Source organism: Carassius gibelio, chromosome A12 (assembly GCF_023724105.1).
Source record: "Carassius gibelio isolate Cgi1373 ecotype wild population from Czech Republic chromosome A12, carGib1.2-hapl.c, whole genome shotgun sequence".
Taxonomy (NCBI): domain Eukaryota; kingdom Metazoa; phylum Chordata; class Actinopteri; order Cypriniformes; family Cyprinidae; genus Carassius; species Carassius gibelio.
Genome location: NC_068382.1, coordinates 25,380,753 through 25,400,752, shown reverse-complemented (window position 1 = coordinate 25,400,752; position 20,000 = coordinate 25,380,753). Strand labels below are relative to the sequence as shown.

Sequence of the window (20,000 nt, the reverse complement as noted above, 5' to 3'; positions counted from 1 at the left end):
CGGGTGGGACTCACACGTCCCTGATCAGTGTTTTAAGTTTGTGGCTGTTAATGAAGGAAGTGTGTGTTTGTGTGTGTGTTTAAGGGCTTTTGTTTCTGTCAGCTGAGTAAATCTGCTCACACCTGCCTGATGATCTGAGCACACCTGTGCATCATCACAGCCAGATGACAAGCACCTTCCTCTCTCATCCTCTTCCTCTTCCTCTGTGTTTCTCTGCAGTTCTTTACTCTCTATTTGTATTTTTTAAATCTACTACATTTTTAAAGAACATGCAAATGCAATATTTTACCCCAAAACCAGAAGAATAGATTTTATATTTGTTATGTACAGCTCATTCTCAGCTGTGACTCAATAATGCAGTGTATATATCATTATATAAATGTATGTATGTATGTATATATATATATATATATATATATATATATATATATATATATATATATATGAAGCGTTTATTTGCATTTTCAAAAATCATGGTTTTTTATTATGTATTCATGTTTTTATTGTCTTTTATTGTGTTAGCTGTAATTTTTTTACCTAACCAATTAATTAATTGGAATGCACAATGAAAAAACATGATTTTGGGGAATTGTTAAAAATTGTGGTATCTGTTTTTGCGAATGCACTCTTTATATTTATATAATATGAATTTAAAAATACAGCTGTGAATGCATTTCTTTTTTTGCATCATTGCAATAATTGTTTTTCACCTAAACATATGTATAATTGTCATTATGCATTATGCAAAGTATAATTGAAATGTTATTCTTTTGTGCTGACATGGAAGATGAAATATAAAATAAAAATGTAAATTAATGGTGTATATTCTCCTCAATTAATGTTGATGGGCAGAATTTTAAATTACATTTACCTTTTTAATTACATTTGTAATTATTTAAATGTATTATAGTGTAATTATATTTATTAGTATATTCTCAGTGTTGATGGGCAGAAATTTAAATAAATTGAAAATTATTTTAGCATTTAGTAAATATTTAAATTGCATTTAAAAAACAGTGTGTAAAAAAGTCTATATTCTCCGCAGTGTTGATGAGTATAATGGTACATTTTAGATTTTGATTGTAATTGTTTTTAATTTATGTACAGAAATATTTAATAAAACAATAATTATATTTTTTATAATATATTTGATTTAATATCATTATTTTTATTGTATTTAAATAACATTATTTTCAAATGTATATTTTACTTGATGGAGGTGTTGATGATCAGAAATTTAAATAGCCTTGAAATGTTATTTTAAATGATAATTATTTTAATTTATTTTCAATAGTACAGTAGCCTATATACTCCATTAATGTTTTTATTAATGTTTAGAATGTGTTTTCCGGCTGAACTCAGGTGAGCGCAGGTGTGATGATGACACAGGTGAGTGTGAGAGTGTTTCTCAGGCAGGTGTGAGTCGCGTGGCTTCAGGTGAGCAGCTCTGGAGAAATAATCCTGCTGTTTCACACAGAGGCGCGAGCGCGTGAGCGCGTCACTATAAGAGCGCGTGGAGCTCAAGCGCGCTCACGCTCACTCTCAGTGCAGGACACGGACGCGCAGCGGAGCTGTAACGATGCTGGCTGTGATCCGGCTGATCTTCATCCTCTGGACCTTCATCTTCATCAGCGCGGAGAAGGTCTTCCACAGCAGAGATCATTCAGATGCGATGAACGACATCCGTCAGGCGGAACTCATCACCGACACCGACACTGCACAGGTCTGACAGTCTATCTATCTATCTATCTATCTATCTATCTATCTATCTATCTATCTATCTATCTATCTATCTATCTATTGTAACAATGTATTTACTGTCGCTTTTTATCAATTTAACACATCTTCGCTGAATAAAAGCATTCCTTTAAAAAATAAATAAAACTTTTGTTCATCAAATAACTTTTAATACATTATTATACCTATATTATTATTAATATATAATAATAATTTAATTTTATTGAAATATAATGCTTATTTTCGAGTGTGTATTCTCTTCTCCTTTGATGAACAGAAATGTAAATAACCTTAAAATGTACATTTTTTGATTATTTATTATTATTTATTGTATTAAGTATTATGATTATTTTTGAAGTGTACTGTATATTCTTCTCACCGTTGCTGAGCAGAAATGTTAAGAAACTCTGACATGTTACTTTTAGAATTATTTTAATAGTGTTTACATTTATGCAGGTAATATCACGTAAGTGTATATTCTCCTCGGTCTTGATTCCTGACAAACTCTTTGATCTCTGGCTGCTTCTGCATTATTATTCCAGAGGTTTCTGTCTAAGTACGGCTTCATAAGAGACGGAGATGATCCTCAGATCCCAGCGGGTCAGACCGAGGTCAGTCTCTCTCTGGACCTTCAGGAGGGAGGAAGCGTGTCCAGATCCAGCAGCCCTGATCTCCGGTTCATCTCGGCCCTGAAGGAGTTCCAGCGGGTGTCCGGTCTGCCCGTCTCAGGTGTGTTTGATGACGTCACCAAAGCAGCCATGAATAAACCCAGGTGTGGCGTCCCGGACCAGGACGAGGAGCTGGAGTCTGCCGAACAAGAGCTGAACGAGACGGCCGAGTCCAACAGCACCACAACACACAATCACACTCATGCTGCAGCTAATAATACTGAACCTCCCGGGCGGAAACAGCGCCACCTAGCGGCGCTTCTGAGGAGCAGGAGGAGGAGAGATGCGAGCGAGTGGAAGGGACACATGGCCTTCTCTAAGAGTCTGCTGAAGTGGCGTCTGATGGGAGAAGGTTACAGCAGTCAGCTGTCCATCGACGAGCAGAAGTACATCTTCAGACTGGCCTTCCGCATGTGGAGCGAAGTCTCTCCGCTGCAGTTCGTGGAGGACGTCGACTCGCCTCTGGAGGACATCGACATCCGACTGGGCTTCGGGACAGGTCAGTTCAACATTAACAGCATTAAAATAAGAGACCTTGCTTGTTTTTGTTTGTATTCAAAGCAGAAATGAATCATTACTGAGCCTCTGCTGCCCCCTGCAGGTCGTCATCTGGGCTGCTCTCAGCGGTTCGACGGCGCCGGGCGAGAGTTCGCTCACGCCTGGTTCCTCGGGGACATTCATTTCGACGATGATGAACATTTCACCGTCCCAAACACAGGCAGCGGGATCAGTCTTCTCAAGGTGACACGCGAGATCTGAATAACTGATGTAGATCTCTAAATCTCTTAGCTGAATCACTGATTGAATCTCTGATCTGAATCTCTGATCTGAATCACTCATCTGAATCTCTGATCTGAATCTCTGATCTGAATCACTGATTGAATCTCTGATCTGAATCTCTGACCTGAATCACTGATTGAATCTCTGATCTGAATCTCTGATCTGAATCACTCATCTGAATCACTGATGTGAATCTCTGATCTGAATCACTCATATGAATCACTTATGTGAATCTCTGACCTCACTCACTCATCTGAATCACTTATGTGAATCTCTGATCTGAATCTCTGATCTGAATCACTGATCTGAATCTCTGATCTGAATCACTGATCTGAATCTCTGATTTGAATCACTGATTTGAATCTCTGACCTGAATCACTCATCTGAATGTCCGATTTGAATCGCGAATCAATGGCCTGAATCGCTGATGTGAAAAGAAAATCTCTGATCTGAATCACTGAATTTAATTGCTGATGTGAATTTCTAATCTGAATCTCTTACCTGAAACACTGAATTGAATCTCTGATCTGAATCTCTGATGTGAATCTCTGATCTGAATCACTCATCTGAATCTCTGATCTGAATCTCTGATCTGAATCACTGAATTGAATTGCTGATGTGAATCTCTGATGTGAATCTCTGATCTGAATCACTCATCTGAATCTCTGATCTGAATCACTCATCTGAATCTCTGATCTGAATCTCTGATCTGAATCACTGAATTGAATTGCTGATGTGAATCTCTGATCTGAATAACTCATCTGAATCACTCATCTGAATCTCTGATCTGAATCACTCATCTGAATCACTCATCTGAATCTCTGATCTGAATCACTGATCTGAATCTCTGATTTGAATCACTGATTTGAATCTCTGACCTGAATCACTCATCTGAATGTCCGATTTGAATCGCGAATCAATGGCCTGAATCGCTGATGTGAAAAGAAAATCTCTGATCTGAATCACTGAATTTAATTACTGATGTGAATTTCTAATCTGAATCTCTTACCTGAAACACTGAATTGAATATCTGATCTGAATCTCTGATGTGAATCTCTGATCTGAATCACTCATCTGAATCTCTGATCTGAATCTCTGATCTGAATCACTGAATTTAATTGCTGATGTGAATCTCTGATGTGAATCTCTGATCTGAATCACTCATCTGAATCTCTGATCTGAATCACTCATCTGAATCTCTGATCTGAATCTCTGATCTGAATCACTGAATTTAATTGCTGATGTGAATTTCTAATCTGAATCTCTTACCTGAAACACTGAATTGAATATCTGATCTGAATCTCTGATGTGAATCTCTGATCTGAATCACTGACTGTAGCGTGTCGTGTGTTTCACTCAGGTAGCGGTCCATGAGATCGGTCATGTTTTAGGGCTTCCTCACATCTACCGCTCCGGATCCATCATGCAGCCCAGTTACCTTCCTCAGGACGCCGGCTTTGAGATCGACTGGATGGACCGCAAATCCATCCAGAGCCTGTACGGTGAGCACCAGAGATTATATTTATAATATCATTATACATATGCATGAATATGATAACTATTTTAAGATTCCTACACATTATATGAGACAGTTTTCATAACAAACACACTTTCAACCCAAATTTGCATTAGTATGCATTATTACGCATTATTTGTTGCACATGCATGGTTATTATGCATGAATAACAATGAGATTTTTATTATTTTACACCAATGAGAATTTGAGTTGGAAATGTCTTTGACTGTTGTGAATATAACCCCACAATGCCAATAAAACAGGCTTGGTTTAGTCAGTCTTTGTGTGTGTTTTCTGTCAGGTGAGTGTAAGGGCCGCTTCAGCACCGTGTTTGACTGGATCAGGAAGGAGCAGACGGCGTACGGCGAGGTGGTGGTGCGGTTTAACACCTACTTCATGCGAGACGGCTGGTACTGGCTCTATGAGAACCGTAACAACAGAACCCGCTACGGGGATCCGGTGGCGGTGCAGGTGGGCTGGCACGGGCTTCCCTCCAGCGGCGTGGACGCTTACGTTCACGTGTGGAACCGCAAAACAGACGCTGTCTACTTCTTTAAAGGTATTTATTTACTTATTATGAGTTTATTCATATGCATCTGAGAGGGCACAAAAACACAATCTTAGCTGAAAGACTGAAAGAGATGCATTGCACAGAGATTACAGCACAAGCTTATTTGCATCACAAATAGAAAACTCTGTGTACAGCGAACTGTACTTTTGTTACAGTATATTTGCATTTTACATTTTTTCCAATGTTTTTTCCATTATTTTGCATTGACCATTTGTATTTTGCAGGGTTCTTTTAAATACATAGTGTACATTTGAGTTTTGCAATCAATTTATTATATTTATTTATTTTTTTACATATTTTCATGTTTATAATGTGTATTATTTTACATTACACATTTGTGTTTTTCTTTTTTTTATATTAATATTTTGCATTGTATATTTTTATTTTGCAGGGTTTTTGCATTTGCATTTTGCATTGTACATTTTTTATTGTTGCATTTTTAAAACATTTCACATTAGCATTCAGCATAATTTTGCATTGTACATTTGTCTGAAGCATTTTCTCTTGCAGAGTTTTTTCCCCATTATTTTGCATTCTACATTTGTGTTTTGCAGTTTTTTTTAAATACATATTTTACATTTGCATTTTGCATTTTATATTTTTATTTAGCAGTTATTGTTTTTTTGTTTTGTTTTTTATTTACATATTTTACATTTATATTTTGCATTTAAGATTTTTATTTTGCAATTTTTTTGCATAATTTACATTTGCATTGTAAAAATTTTTATTGTTGCATTTTTTAAACATTATTTTAAACATAATTATGCATTGTAAATTTTTTTTGCATTCTTTAGCATTTTTATTATTATTATTATTATTATTTACATATTTTACATTTGTATTTTGCTTTATTTTTTTATTCCATTAAATGCACATTGCCCTTTTGTATATTGTATATTGGATGGTACTTTTTCACTTATTAGATTTATTTCAAAATGTAATGATCCAGCACTGTAAGGTTTTGAATTGCATGCTACTGTACAGAAGTTGAGATGTTTGCATGTATGTGCTGATGTTTTGCTGTGATGTTTCAGGCGTGCAGTACTGGCGTTATGACAGTGAGAACGATCAGGTGTTCACTGAAGACTCAGACGGCCGCTCGTACCCTCGTCTGATCTCTGAAGGCTTTCCCGGTGTGTCTGGACCAGTGGACACAGCATACTACGACCGGAGAGATGCTCACATCTACTTCTTCAAGGGCTCACAGGTAACAGCTGCTAATATTCTACACTTAATGCAAGATGAATAGTGTCCAATGGAGATTTAGTAATTGCAGAATATTAACTTGCAGGTGTTCAGGTTTGATGTGCGCATGCACCGCTTGGCTTCTTCTTCCCCACAAAAAATCACAGAGGTGTTTCCCGCCGTGGTCCCCGGTAACCATCCCCTCGGTAACCTGGATGCGGCGTATTTCTCGTACTCACACAACACAGTGTTCCTGCTGAAGGGCTCGTGGTTCTGGAGGATGGTGAGCGGCAGAGATCGCAGACGGAGCGCCTCGCTGCCACCAAACGGCCTCATGCCCCGCAGAGAGGTGGAGCAGCAGTGGTTCGACATCTGCGACGTCCACAGCAGCTCTCTGAGAACCGCACGCAGATGATGAGATCTGATCTCAGATCAGCCTCATGCTGAAGGAGGAAGCCTGCAGCACTTGAACTGAACGGACGCTGAGCGCATGAGGACGTTCATCTGAATCTGGGATTTCCAGATGAGTTCAAATATGCAACTGAAGTCTCCGGAGGTTTAAGTTAAAGCAATAGTTCACACAGAAATGAACATGTGCTGTAAATGTGTTCATTCTGAGTTCATCCCAGATCAGGATGAGTTTGTTTCTTCATCAGGTTTGGAGAAATGTAGCACTGCATCAGTGTCTCATCAATGGATGCTCTGCAGTGAATGGGTGCCGTCAGAATGAGAGTCTGATAAAAACCTCACAATAATCCACAGCACTCCAGTCCATCAGTGAACATCTGGAGAAGACAAAACCTGAAACACATCCATTTAATTTTAATTTAATTTGTCAGTATTCTATATTTTTGTGTGGTCTTCTGTAGTTAGAAGTTTATTTATATAAATCAGCATGTATGTCAGACAATGCAGAGCATCGAGATTTGACAAAAACATGTATCTATTTATACTGTTTGCTGGAATATGACTATATTTATTGCATAAGTTATTTGGTAACACTTTAAAATAAGGTTAAATACTTTAATTAACATAAACTAAGAATGAACAATACTTCTACAACATGTATTAATAATACTGATGCATTATTAAAAGCTAAAGTTGTGTGATGCACTGTGAATGAACATGAACTAAAAGCGAATGACAGTAATTTTCATTAAGCAACATGAACAAAGATGAATAAATACTCCAATAAATGTATTGTTCATTGTTTGTTGATGTTAGTTAATATACTAACCAGCATTAACTAATGGATCCTTACTGTAAAGAGTTAACAGTTATTTAATATTTGTTATTATTTGTTTGTTATAAACATGTTCTTTCAGAATAAATTTCAGATTTTAATTTTTTTGTTTTTGTTTTATGTTTTGTTGTTTTATGTCTCAATGTGAATGATTTTCATTACTGATTTTTAATATCAAATGACAAGCTGCTTAACAGGCTTTCAGTTTAATTTCTTTACTAGTACTGAGCCTTTCAAACTCTATTTGAGCTTTATTCAACCATAAAAGTACATTTTAAAACTTGAACTAATTTAATAATAATAATAATAAAAACCTAAACCTATTTCATTTCAGAAAGCTGTCGATGCAACATTTCTCATTTTCATATAATTTATCTTGATTTATCATTAAAAAAACGAATAAAAATACACAACAGAATAACTAAACCAGAAAATATTAGAACTCTCAATATATTCTTAAAAACTATAACACTATGTCAAGGGGACTTAAATAACTGCTGTATACTTGATATGAACTCTTATTTCTAATTTTTTTTTTGTAATGAAAGAAATCATTGCACTGTGAAAGGACTTGATGTCTGAATTAATATAACTTAGCTATTTGTCACTTTTATTCAACAATTAGTCAAGCTGCAATTTGACTCAAAGTGTTGGAAACTCTTGTAAAACCCACATGCAAAATGCAGAATAGCAACATTAATAAACGGACAAAAAGTTGACCATGTTAAGGAGATTCTTAGATTATTTCTCATAAATGTACTGTTAAAGTGTGTTTATTCTATATGTGCATCAGCCTTCAGCTGCTGTGAGCGATTCAGCAGAGATCAGTCAGTTCACTGCTAACACCAAACATATGGATTCATGTGATTAATAACATTAGCAAAAACATGCATTATAATGTACTACTCACACTATATATAGAAAATACATGCATGGAACTAATTAAAATGACTGCATTCCAGCAGGGATCTGTTGCTATGGAGAGTAACTCATGATGTCATCACCACAGACATTTATTAGAGCTGATGATTTTTTCTTAAAATTAGATTAATGCAATTTCTAATTTGTTGATAATATATGAATGAAAGCCTTGACATATTTATGTTACATTTTGTTTTATTTTTAAGTTATTCTATATATACACATTTACTGGTTACTGGTTTGCTCTGCCACCAGCAGAGGGCGCAGCTGCCTTTACAAGCACACTACTCTCACACTACTCTCACACTACTCACACTACTCACACTATTCATCACTACTTACACTACTCATATTACTCTCACACTACTCACACACTACTCACACTACTCTCACACTACTCTCACACTACTCATACTATTCACACTACTTACACTACTCATATTACTCTCACACTACTCACACACTACTCACACTACTCTCACACTACTCTCACACTACTCACACTACTCTCACACTACTCTCACACTACTCTCACACTACTCACACTACTCACACTACTCTCACACTACTCTCACACTACTCACACTATTCACACTACTCACACTACTCATATTACTCTCACACTACTCACACACTACTCACACACTACTCTCACACTACTCTCACACTACTCACACTACTCTCACACTACTCTCACACTACTCTCACACTACTCACACTACTCACACTACTCTCACACTACTCACACTACTCACACTACTCACACTACTCTCACACTACTCTCACACTACTCTCACACTACTCACACTATTCACACTACTCACACTACTCTCACACTACTCTCATACTACTCTCACACTACTCACACTACTCTCACACTACTCTCACACTACTCACACTACTCTCACACTACTCACACTACTCACACTACTCTCACACTACTCTCACACTACTCTCACACTACTCACACTACTCACACTACTCTCACACTACTCTCACACTACTCTCACACTACTCTAACACTACTCACACTATTCACACTACTCACACTACTCTCACACTACTCTCATACTACTCTCACACTACTCACACTACTCACACTACTCTCACACTACTCACACTACTCACACTACTCACACTACTCTCACACTACTCTCACACTACTCTCACACTACTCACACTACTCTCACACTACTCTCACACTACTCACACTACTCACACTACTCTCACACTACTCTCACACTACTCACACTACTCACACTACTCTCACACTACTCTCACACTACTCACACTATTCACACTACTCACACTACTCACACTACTCTCACACTACTCTCACACTACTCTCATACTACTCTCACACTACTCACACTACTCTCACACTACTCTCACACTACTCTCACACTATTCACACTACTCACACTACTCTCACACTACTCTCACACTACTCTCACACTATTCACACTACTCACACTACTCTCACACTACTCTCACACTATTCACACTACTCACACTACTCTCACACTACTCTCACACTACTCTCATACTACTCTCAGACTACTCACACTACTCTCACACTACTCTCACACTACTCTCATACTACTCTCACACTACTCACACTACTCTCACACTACTCTCACACTACTCTCACACTACTCTCACACTATTCACACTACTCACACTACTCTCACACTACTCTCACACTACTCTCACACTATTCACACTACTCACACTACTCTCACACTACTCTCACACTATTCACACTACTCACACTATTCATCACTACTTACACTACTCATATTACTCTCACACTACTCACACACTACTCACACTACTCTCACACTACTCTCACACTACTCATACTATTCACACTACTTACACTACTCATATTACTCTCACACTACTCACACACTACTCACACTACTCTCACACTACTCTCACACTACTCACACTACTCTCACACTACTCTCACACTACTCTCACACTACTCACACTACTCACACTACTCTCACACTACTCACACTACTCACACTACTCACACTACTCTCACACTACTCTCACACTACTCTCACACTACTCACACTATTCACACTACTCACACTACTCATATTACTCTCACACTACTCACACACTACTCACACACTACTCTCACACTACTCTCACACTACTCACACTACTCTCACACTACTCTCACACTACTCTCACACTACTCACACTACTCACACTACTCTCACACTACTCACACTACTCACACTACTCACACTACTCTCACACTACTCTCACACTACTCTCACACTACTCACACTATTCACACTACTCACACTACTCTCACACTACTCTCATACTACTCTCACACTACTCACACTACTCTCACACTACTCTCACACTACTCACACTACTCTCACACTACTCACACTACTCACACTACTCTCACACTACTCTCACACTACTCACACTACTCACACTACTCACACTACTCTCACACTACTCTCACACTACTCTCACACTACTCTAACACTACTCACACTATTCACACTACTCACACTACTCTCACACTACTCTCATACTACTCTCACACTACTCACACTACTCACACTACTCTCACACTACTCACACTACTCACACTACTCACACTACTCTCACACTACTCTCACACTACTCTCACACTACTCACACTACTCTCACACTACTCTCACACTACTCACACTACTCACACTACTCTCACACTACTCTCACACTACTCTCACACTACTCACACTACTCTCACACTACTCTCACACTACTCACACTATTCACACTACTCACACTACTCACACTACTCTCACACTACTCTCACACTACTCTCATACTACTCTCACACTACTCACACTACTCTCACACTACTCTCACACTACTCTCACACTATTCACACTACTCACACTACTCTCACACTACTCTCACACTACTCTCACACTATTCACACTACTCACACTACTCTCACACTACTCTCACACTATTCACACTACTCACACTACTCTCACACTACTCTCACACTACTCTCATACTACTCTCAGACTACTCACACTACTCTCACACTACTCTCACACTACTCTCATACTACTCTCACACTACTCACACTACTCTCACACTACTCTCACACTACTCTCACACTACTCTCACACTATTCACACTACTCACACTACTCTCACACTACTCTCACACTACTCTCACACTATTCACACTACTCACACTACTCTCACACTACTCTCACACTATTCACACTACTCACACTACTCTCACACTACTCTCACACTACTCTCATACTACTCTCAGACTACTCACACTACTCTCACACTACTCTCACACTACTCTCATACTACTCACACTACTCTCACACTACTCTCACACTACTCTCACACTACTCTCACACTACTCACACTACTCTCACACTACTCTCACACTACTCTCACACTACTCTCACACTATTCACACTACTCACACTACTCTCACACTACTCTCACACTATTCACACTACTCACACTACCCTCACACTACTCTCACACTATTCACACTACTCACACTACTCTCACACTACTCTCACACTACTCTCACACTACTCACACTACTCTCACACTACTCTCACACTACTCTCACACTATTCACACTACTCACACTACTTACACTACTCTCACACTACTCTCACACTACTCTCACACTATTCACACTACTCACACTACTCTCACACTACTCTCACACTATTCACACTACTCACACTACTCTCACACTACTCTCACACTATTCACACTACTCACACTACTCACACTACTCTCACACTACTCTCACACTATTCACACTACTCACACTACTCTCACACTACTCTCACACTACTCACACTACTCTCACACTACTCTCACACTACTCTCACACTATTCACACTACTCACACTACTCTCACACTACTCTCACACTATTCACACTACTCACACTACTCACACTACTCTCACACTACTCTCACACTACTCTCACACTATTCACACTACTCACACTACTCTCACACTACTCTCACACTACTCTCACACTACTCACACTACTCACACTACTCTCACACTACTCTCACACTACTCTCACACTACTCACACACTACTCACACTATTCACACTACTCTCACACTACTCATACTATTCACACTACTCACACTACTCTCACACTACTCTCACACTACTCTCACACTATTCACACTACTCACACTACTCTCACACTACTCTCACACTATTCACACTACTCACACTACTCTCACACTACTCTCACACTACTCTCATACTACTCTCAGACTACTCACACTACTCTCACACTACTCTCACACTACTCTCATACTACTCTCACACTACTCACACTACTCTCACACTACTCTCACACTACTCTCACACTACTCTCACACTATTCACACTACTCACACTACTCTCACACTACTCTCACACTACTCTCACACTATTCACACTACTCACACTACTCTCACACTACTCTCACACTATTCACACTACTCACACTACTCTCACACTACTCTCACACTACTCTCATACTACTCTCAGACTACTCACACTACTCTCACACTACTCTCACACTACTCTCATACTACTCACACTACTCTCACACTACTCTCACACTACTCTCACACTACTCTCACACTACTCACACTACTCTCACACTACTCTCACACTACTCTCACACTACTCTCACACTATTCACACTACTCACACTACTCTCACACTACTCTCACACTATTCACACTACTCACACTACTCTCACACTACTCTCACACTATTCACACTACTCACACTACTCTCACACTACTCTCACACTACTCTCACACTACTCACACTACTCTCACACTACTCTCACACTACTCTCACACTATTCACACTACTCACACTACTTACACTACTCTCACACTACTCTCACACTACTCTCACACTATTCACACTACTCACACTACTCTCACACTACTCTCACACTATTCACACTACTCACACTACTCTCACACTACTCTCACACTATTCACACTACTCACACTACTCACACTACTCTCACACTACTCTCACACTATTCACACTACTCACACTACTCTCACACTACTCTCACACTACTCACACTACTCTCACACTACTCTCACACTACTCTCACACTATTCACACTACTCACACTACTCTCACACTACTCTCACACTATTCACACTACTCACACTACTCACACTACTCTCACACTACTCTCACACTACTCTCACACTATTCACACTACTCACACTACTCTCACACTACTCTCACACTACTCTCACACTACTCTCACACTATTCACACTACTCACACTACTCTCACACTACTCTCACACTACTCTCACACTACTCACACACTACTCACACTATTCACACTACTCTCACACTACTCATACTATTCACACTACTCACACTACTCTCACACTACTCTCACACTACTCTCACACTACTCACACTATTCACACTACTTACACTACTCATACTACTTTCATACTAACACTAATTACACTATTCACACTGCTCACACTACTTTCATAAATGTTTTTATATATTTTTTATTTTAATGAATTTATATATTTGTCTTGTTTTCCATTACAAATATAAAAAAAATAACTTGAGAAGCAAAATGACTGAAATGAATGAAAATATCTGTCATCTGGAGCAGAAAAACCAGCTTAATTCAAAGAGAAACATATTAGTTTTCTCACTGCACTGGTGGAAGTTTTTCTCTTATTTTCAGCAGAAACTTTCTTAATGTTGATCATTTATTACAGAAAACTTGACTTTATATCTTAAATCTTTATGCTTCTCAATTCATAAATTATATGTCTTGATTTAAGAAATCTGAGATATTTTTTAATGGAAGAAAATATATATATATATATTTTTTTTAAGAGTAAATGCTCCCAAAGAGGTTTTGTTATAGTTAGTTTACTTCTGGAGCCTGTGTGTGTGTGTGTGTGTGTGTGTGTGTTTACTGTTTACCGCAGTAATGATGTGAGGAATACTATTTGTCTCATATTACCTTTTCATTAAAGATATGACTGTGAAATAGCTGTTGCTATGGAAACACTTGAATGAAAACTCTCAGAGCATTAGACAGAATTACATTGTTTACAGCATCATCAGGCTGATGACACACACACACACACACACACACACACACACATTAGAAATGAGTCTGTGTTTTGTGATGCTTTCATTAGCTTGTTCTCCAATGATAACTGATGAATATTTTGGTCAGAGAAGTATTTTCACACACACACACACACACACTCAGGCAGTGTTTCGAAGCACAAACCTTATGAAACGATGATGATGGTGATGATGTTATTCCAGATCATTTCTCCCTGAGGAGACGCGTGACTCTGTATCCTAACATTCACATTAAACCTGATTTGAGTCTGAATGATGGTGAGATGTGTACAGACAGTAGATGCGATGTAAACCCAGTCTGAATGAATCCATTAGATCCCTGTCAGCTCACTGTTATTATATTCTGCTCATAACTTTTAACATGAATGACCTGGAAACAGTGTTTTCTCCTCAGATTCTTTGGGTCACGGTGATTTCACAACACAATGGTTTTGGTGATTTTCCACTCCTTTCTCTGGACTTCTGGCAGAGATTTGGAGTCAGATCGTTTCCAGTCGGAGCTGATGTACACGTGTCAGTAGCTCATCAGTGAATGTGTTTCTGGTTTGTAAAGTAGGTTGAATCACTCCGGGGCGGCGTGTGACTGCGGCCCTTCAGGCAAACACTCAGAAAATAGGACAGAGAGCGTCCCGTTCCTCCCTCTGTGTCCCTGACTTCTGTCTCTGCTCTCATCAGATCGTCTGCAGACGGACACAAGGCCTGCGTTTCCCAGCATTCACAGCTGATGCCAATCTGTGAGCAGATTCCATGCCATGTGGAGGTGGAATGACCAATTAAATCTATTAATACTTCATATCTTCTATTTTCATCAACTTTATTATGATTTTTACCTCCTTTATGACTACTTACTTTCAGAATTTTTAGGACTTTTATTGACACTATTGACATAAACAGCAAAAATAAAATAAAACAAATAAAACTAAATAAACAAATAATAAATATAAATAAATAAGTAAATAAAAAAGATACAATTTAAATAAATAAGATAAAATTTAAATAAATAAATGGTGGCTAGTTACAGGACATTTTAAAAAAAAATAATAATAAATTAAAGAGTTCAAGCCCATGTTATTATTGTTTTAAATCACTGTTTAGTGTAAATGCTTCAGGATTTTTTGGAGTAGCAAAATTATAAATAAAAAATCCCTAAAACAACAACAACAACAAAAACATTTATTTTAATGCATAATTATATAAGATATTAATATGGAAACCAAAATAGTTTGACAGTGAGGTTAGAAATGTTAATTTAAATCAGATTCTCTTAAACTAGTTTGCTTCTTAACTAAAATATTATGCCAATCTTAACATTTAATATAATGGAATTAAGTATTTAAATGTATATATTGCTTGCATCACAAACAGTGGCATGAATCACTCTTATTTTATTATTCAATTATTGTAAAATATCTTTCCCTTTAGCTGTCTTACCAAATATTGAGTGAAGGAGGAAATAAATATAAAAATCACAAATTTTGAATTCAGAATACGATGCAGAAAAGCAACTTTAATTTAAGAATGTTTGTATTTCTATATGTTAGCTGAATGTTTAAAAGTCTATATCCCTCATAGACAAAGATAAAGATGTGTTTCACTGAACTACAACCAGTACATTCTTTCAACTCAATTTCCAGGTCAATTTTATTTTATTTAAATAATCAAATTTTCAATATGTATTTATTCAAATTCCTTAGATTCAGCATAAATGTGTTAGCCATGAAAACAATTCAGTGTAATCAGTATGAGCATGCTTTTAATGTGACATTGCAGGCTTGTGGCCAATTTATTTATATTCAGACCAGTGCAGTGAAAATGAAGCTAATTCTGAATTGTACACAACCTTTATGATGATTTTAGCAAATAGTGTGCATGCATATAAAAAGCCATCATACTGTGCACACTGCAGACAGTGTAAGTGTGCTTTCCTCGTCGTCTTCTGCTCTGTGAAGCGTGAGGTAAACGTCATAAAGATGAAGCGCACCTCCTGCTCACAGAAAGTCTCGTAGAAAATGATTATGAGGACGATTCCACTTTCCCCAAATGTGTGTCATTGCAGGCGAGCGGTAATGATGTCGTTACAGGACAGCTCTTATTGTCCTTCATTATGTTCTGCTCTGGTCACATGACCTTGTTATCTGTCCCGCACAGGCCATGCACGAACACACACAATGGTTATAACAGAGATAAACGCTCCAACCGTTCCCTTCATTCAGGAGAAGCATCGACTCGAGCACGTGTGTTCAGAAGAGTTTGATCATATCTCCTGCATTGATTACGTTCAGTGAAATGAAGCTCAGATGCTCCAGATCTCAATCTCTGACCTTCAACACAAGAGTAGAAACTTCAGACTGGGATATCTGGATTATTATTATTATTTAATACTGAACTAATCTATGAATGCAACAGTTTATGTAAAAAGAAAATGTTTGCTAATGTGTTTTTTGTTGAGTGTTTTATTTGCTCCATCAGGTTTTATGGCTCATATAGTCTGAGAATATTAGAGGAAAAAAACAGACTGAAACTGAACAAAAATACGATGCAGGTGCTGATATTTATATGATTTGGATTGTTTAGTTTAAAATGACGTGCTAAAATAAAACTACATAAACTATAAAGATGTATAAAAAATATATAAAAAATAACAAAAACAATTGCTTAAACCTAAAGTAAACACACTAAATGTAAAGTCTTATTTTATAATAATATATTAGTAATAAATATATTAAAATAACACTATTTTAAATGCACAGTAACCAGGTTTTGTATATCATGACATCTGATCTATTTATTAAACTAGTCTCATAGATATTAACTCGTTTAAATGTTGCATATTTAACAGAAACAGAATAAATATAAACCAAAATAAATTCAAAATATTAATAATCAGAATCTCAAATGATGCTAAAATAACACTGATTAAAGATCTTTGGTGATTTTTTTTTTATTGTGATTCTCTGAAGATGAGACACAGAGCATGATTGGAAACACTTCAGTTCTAATCAGTTAATAAGAAAATAAATAAAACATTTGCATGAGAAATTAGCAGAAGAGACCACAAACTTTCTAAATGTACATCTAACAGCCTCAGCTGAGATGATTATTGGCAATCATTGGTAATTATTCTTTTAATAATTCACACGCTCTCCATCAGTCCAGAAGAAGAGAAGCCACATTGGTTCTGTGTCATTTAAAGTAAGACACTAGTTGTTAGTCTTGTTCAATAGCTGCCAAAGCCCCGCCCCTTCCTCCTCATTAATATGCAAATGAGCAGCTCTGCACAGAGGCGTGATGTCTTCACTGTGAATGGAGCTGAGTAATACATCGCATGTTTGAGAAGTGAATCTAAAGGCGTCTTTACACAGCAGAGTTGAGAAAACAATCAAAAGCCAGATTAAATAAAGCCAGTTTTAACAGCATACAGTTGTGCCTCCAAGCAGCACTTTCTTTTGACCCCAAAGACACATATTGTTCTAGTTTTAGGCATAAACTCACTTGAACATTTTTTTTTTTATTGATTTAAGAATGTTTAGATAATTGCACTAGAAAAGCAAGAGTGAAATGCTGTGAAAGAGCATCACTTGTAGCTGTTTTCTGCACAGGTTCCCTCCACACTCGTCCTGAGAGTAATGTTTAGATGAAAACATTAATTTTGTCCATCTGTATGTTTCAGGCTGTCGGAAGAGGAACGTGCAGCACATCTTGAGCTGTTGTCATGATTCTCTCCATCAGATCCGTATTTAAGACGCCCCGAGGAATACAGATATGGATTAATCAGACGGCTGTCTTCATTAAACATTTAGATGACAGAAGACGTGTGTGAATAATTCATGTCAGCTGTAGTTGAGCTGATGATATATCCTCCCGCTCCACTCATCGGACACATTTAAATCATCTATTCAGAGAATTAGAGCTGTTCTCTACCAATAATATTGATCAGACATACTGATCATTAAACCAGTGTCATGCAGAATAACTAGAACTAAAATAACACTGACTGGAACCAGATATGAATATATAAATATACCGTATATATGTACACTTTTATTAATTCAGCTAATTGCCAAGACAGCATTTGTCATTTGACTTTGTTTAACTTGATGTACTGCACTTAAATGTAAAAATAACAATATATATTCTTATGCACACACGTTATATATTAGATGATGCAAAGTGAGGCGGTTTGTTCTTACAGTAGTTTGCATTTATGATTTATGATGCAGATATGAGGTGTGTGTGTGTGTGTGTGTGTGTGTGTGTGTCTACAGTCACTGCTGTTTTTCATGATAATATAAAAATATGATTATGATTCATATAAACAGAACAATTTATTCAATTATGACAGATCATGAAAATATGATTTTCAGAGAGTCTGATGTGTTTGAACATTAAATGAGACTTTAGTATCAGTACCCTGTGACCCTCAGTGTGTGTGTGTGAGTGTGTATGTGTGTGTGTGTGTGTTTATGTGAGTGTGTGTGAGTGTGAGTGAGTGTGTATGCGTGTGTGCGTGAGTGTGTGCGTGTGAGTGAGTGTGTGTGTGTGTGTGCGTGAGTGTGTGTGTGTGTGTGTGTGTGTGTGTGTATGTGAGTGAGTGAGTGTGTGAGTGTGTGTGTGTGTGTGTGAGTGTGCGTGTGTGCGTGAGTGAGTGTGTTTGTGTGTGTGTGTGTGTGTGAGTGTGTGTGTGTGTGAGTGTGTGAGTGTGTGTGAGTGTGTGCGTGTGTGTGTGTATGTGTGTGTGTGCGTGAGTGTGTGGGTGAGTGAGTGTGTGTGTGTGTGTGTGTGTGTGTGTGAGTGTGTGAGGTGGGGGTTTATGTCATTGGTCTGGGTGACTCGAGACCCCGCCTTGATGAAGAACAGTATGTGTGTGTGTGTGTGTGTGTGTGTGTGTGTGAGGTGAAAGCGAGAGTGAGGAAGAGAGGAACACAAACACTCGCGCGTTTCCTCCTCCTGTGGCGCGCGCACTTACACACGTTCCCGGCGCAATCCGCGGTGTTCGGTCCGGTTACCGGAGACGGGATCGGATTGGATTTTTCTCCCGATGATGATGATGATGATGAAGTTTCTCTGCGCTGTGTGAAGCTTCGTGAGCTGGACATAACCCTGGAGGAAGATGAGCTCATGAACTCACCGTGGACCGACAGCCATTCCCGGTAAGACCACCGATCGACCGAGTCTCCGTGAACCGGACGGTTCTGA

At 37.9% G+C, this 20,000-nt stretch overlaps 2 protein-coding genes across 2 annotated transcripts in view; both read left to right on the top strand.

The window, feature by feature from the left end:
- The first annotated feature begins 1,385 nt into the window (after nucleotides 1–1,385).
- On the top strand, nucleotides 1,386–7,776 carry mmp21 (matrix metallopeptidase 21). The gene is made up of 7 exons (XM_052612033.1): nucleotides 1,386–1,723; nucleotides 2,280–2,904; nucleotides 3,007–3,146; nucleotides 4,546–4,687; nucleotides 5,003–5,260; nucleotides 6,307–6,479; nucleotides 6,564–7,776. The coding sequence occupies exons 1-7, from the start codon at nucleotides 1,580–1,582 to the stop codon at nucleotides 6,870–6,872; spliced, it is 1,791 nt and encodes a 596-aa protein (XP_052467993.1). The 5' UTR covers nucleotides 1,386–1,579; the 3' UTR covers nucleotides 6,873–7,776.
- Nucleotides 7,777–19,613: 11,837 nt separating this feature from the next.
- Nucleotides 19,614–20,000, top strand: part of LOC128025559 (C-terminal-binding protein 2) — a 28,369-nt gene continuing 27,982 nt past the window's right edge. The window contains exon 1 of the mRNA XM_052612028.1: nucleotides 19,614–19,954. The gene's annotated coding sequence lies outside the window, so the exon portion shown is untranslated. The remainder of the gene's footprint in view (nucleotides 19,955–20,000) is intronic.